This window comes from Nematolebias whitei, chromosome 1 (genome assembly GCF_014905685.2).
Source record: "Nematolebias whitei isolate Nwh7 chromosome 1, NemWhi1, whole genome shotgun sequence".
In the NCBI taxonomy this organism is placed as follows: domain Eukaryota; kingdom Metazoa; phylum Chordata; class Actinopteri; order Cyprinodontiformes; family Rivulidae; genus Nematolebias; species Nematolebias whitei.
The window spans coordinates 42,889,683-42,892,211 of NC_056498.1; the positions used below are offsets into that span (position 1 = coordinate 42,889,683).

General features: G+C 50.5%; 1 protein-coding gene across 1 annotated transcript in view; it reads right to left on the reverse strand.

The window, feature by feature from the left end:
- LOC119418905 (secreted protein C-like) overlaps positions 1-596 on the reverse strand; it is a 1,766-nt gene extending 1,170 nt beyond the window's left edge. Inside the window, exon 1 of the mRNA XM_037686233.1 lies at positions 5-596. Coding sequence (XP_037542161.1) covers positions 5-596 — 592 coding nt within the window. The remainder of the gene's footprint in view (positions 1-4) is intronic.
- Positions 597-2,529: the final 1,933 nt, after the last annotated feature.

Genomic DNA, 2,529 nt, shown 5'->3' on the forward strand with positions numbered 1-2,529 from the left:
TCACTCAGAGAGTCCGGACCAGACATGAAACTGTCGTCACTCAGAGAGTCTGGACCAGACAGGAAACCATCGTCACTCAGAGAGTCTGAACCAGACAGGAAACCATCGTCACTGAGAGAGTCCGGACCAGACATGAAACTGTCGTCACTCGGAGAGTCTGGACCAGACAGGAAACCAGAATCTGGACCAGACAGGTAACTGTCGTCACTCAGAAAGTGCAGACCAGACATGAAACTATCGTCACTGAGAGAGTCCGGACCAGACCGGAAACCGTCGTCACTCAGAGAGTCCGGACCAGACAGGAAACCAGAGTCTGGACCAGACAGGTAACTGTCGTCACTCAGAAAGTCCGGACCATACAGGAAACCGTCATCACTCATACCAGACAGGAAACTGTTGTCACTTAGAGAGTTCGGACCAGACAGGAAACTGTCGTCACTCAGAGTGTCCGGACCAGACAGGAAACTGTCGTCACTCATGGAGTTCGGACCAGACGGGAAATAGTTGTCATTCAGAGAGTCCAGACCAGACAGGAAACTGTCGTCACTCAGAGAGTCCGGACCAGACATGAAACTGTCGTCACTCAGAGAGTGCATCCCACCACCGCTGTATGATCTGTAAACTTTACAATGTGACAGCCTGGATGGATAGGTGCGCTGTCATACTTGAGCAGAGTGAACAGGAGAGGGCTCAGCACACAACCCTGAGGGGAGCCAGTGCTGAGGGTTATGGTGGAGGAGGAGAAGTTGTGGATCCTCACAGACTCTGGTCTGTTTTTTATTAAGTCTAGTACCTAGTTGCAAATGGAGGGACTTAGTCCTAGTGTGAGTAGTTTGTCCATCAGGGTTTGGGGGATCATGGTGTTGAAGGCAGATGTGATTCCAAGATGGCCGCGCTCAGAGCAGTTGCAGCTTCACAGGCTCCCGGTACCATCCCAGTTTTTAGAAGTTTTGATATTGACTCTGTGCCTGACTCCGCGCAATTTATGCGTGTGAACTATAGCCGAACCGAACTGATGAGAATAGGAGCGGATTTGCCACAAAATATAGCAGAAATCAGCAACAAACTCAAAGCTACGCTCGGCAGAATGCAGATCTTAAAGTCATCTACCTGGAAGCTGCAGCAGAGGCGTTCCAGCGGGCAGAAGAGGAAGCGCTGCTCCCGGCTTAAGAGGAGAGGATGCCGGGCGGGGGTTATGGTGAGGCTACGAGCTAACGCTAAAGCCGGTAAACTCCCCATGCCGTCTCTCTTTCTGTCGAATGTCCGCTCGTTGGACAACAAGGTGGATTTACTTCGTCTGAGAGCGGGCGCCTCAGAAGAGATGAAGAAGTGTGCGGTGCTTTGCCTCACGGAAACGTGGATTACAAGTGAAACGCCGGACTCAGTCTTCCAGCTGGATGACAGACTTTTTTTTCGAGCGGACCGCTGCAGCGAGCTAACGGGGAAATCACGGGGGGGCGGAGTGTGCATTTACGTGAGTAAAAGTTGGTCCACGAACTGTACTGTTGTAAATAGCTCGTGCTCGAAGGCTTTGGAGCAAATAACAGTGAAATGTCGGCCACATTATCTACCCCGAGAGTTCACAGTGACTTTTATCACAGTTGTTTACATTCCTCCGGACGCTAATGCTAATGAATCACTACAGGAGCTTCATGATATCATCAGCTCGCTGCAGAACAAACACCCCGAGGCTCTTTACGTTGTAGCCGGAGACTTTAACCACGTGAATCTAAAGGAGTGTCTCCCAAGCTTTTATCAGCATGTGACGATTCCGACACGTGGAGACCGCACGCTGGACCGTGTTTACACGAACGTAAAAGATGCATACAAAGCCGAACCCCGCCCCCACCTAGGACTGTCAGACCACATCTCAATCTTCCTGGCTCCTGCTTACATGCCCCCGCTGAGACGCTCCAGACCGGTACAAAAGAAAGTTAAATGTTGGATCCAGGACAGTGGCCCCATACTGAGAGATTGTTTTGATCGAACAGACTGGCAGGTTTTCAGAGAAGCTGCTGAAAATGGAGGTTCGCTTGATCTTGACCAATACACATCCTCAGTACTGGGTTACATTAGTACATGTACTGACACAGTCTCCACTATCAGATATGTTAAAAGCTACCCAAACAGAAAACCTTGGCTGAATGCAGAGGTGCGTACCCTGCTGGAAGCCAGGAACACTGCCTTCAGGTCTGGAAACTCAGAGGAGCTGAGTAGGACAAGAAAAGAGCTGGTTGCTGGTATTAAGAGGGCCAAGGCCACATATGCAAAGAGGATCGAGGGTCAATTCATCTCACAAGAGCCTCGGAGCATGTGGAGGGGCATTAAGTGCATAACAGATTATAAAGGAAGGAGCGAACAATGCCCCAAAGACCCATCTCTGCCTGATGCCCTCAACAAGTTCTATGCACGCTTTGAAGACCCGAACAGACCACCCAGCACCAGACTCACCTCGCCACCGGATGAAGAGCATCTCAGCGTGACCTCAGCAGAAGTAAGGAGTACCTTCAGGAGGATTAATCCGCACAA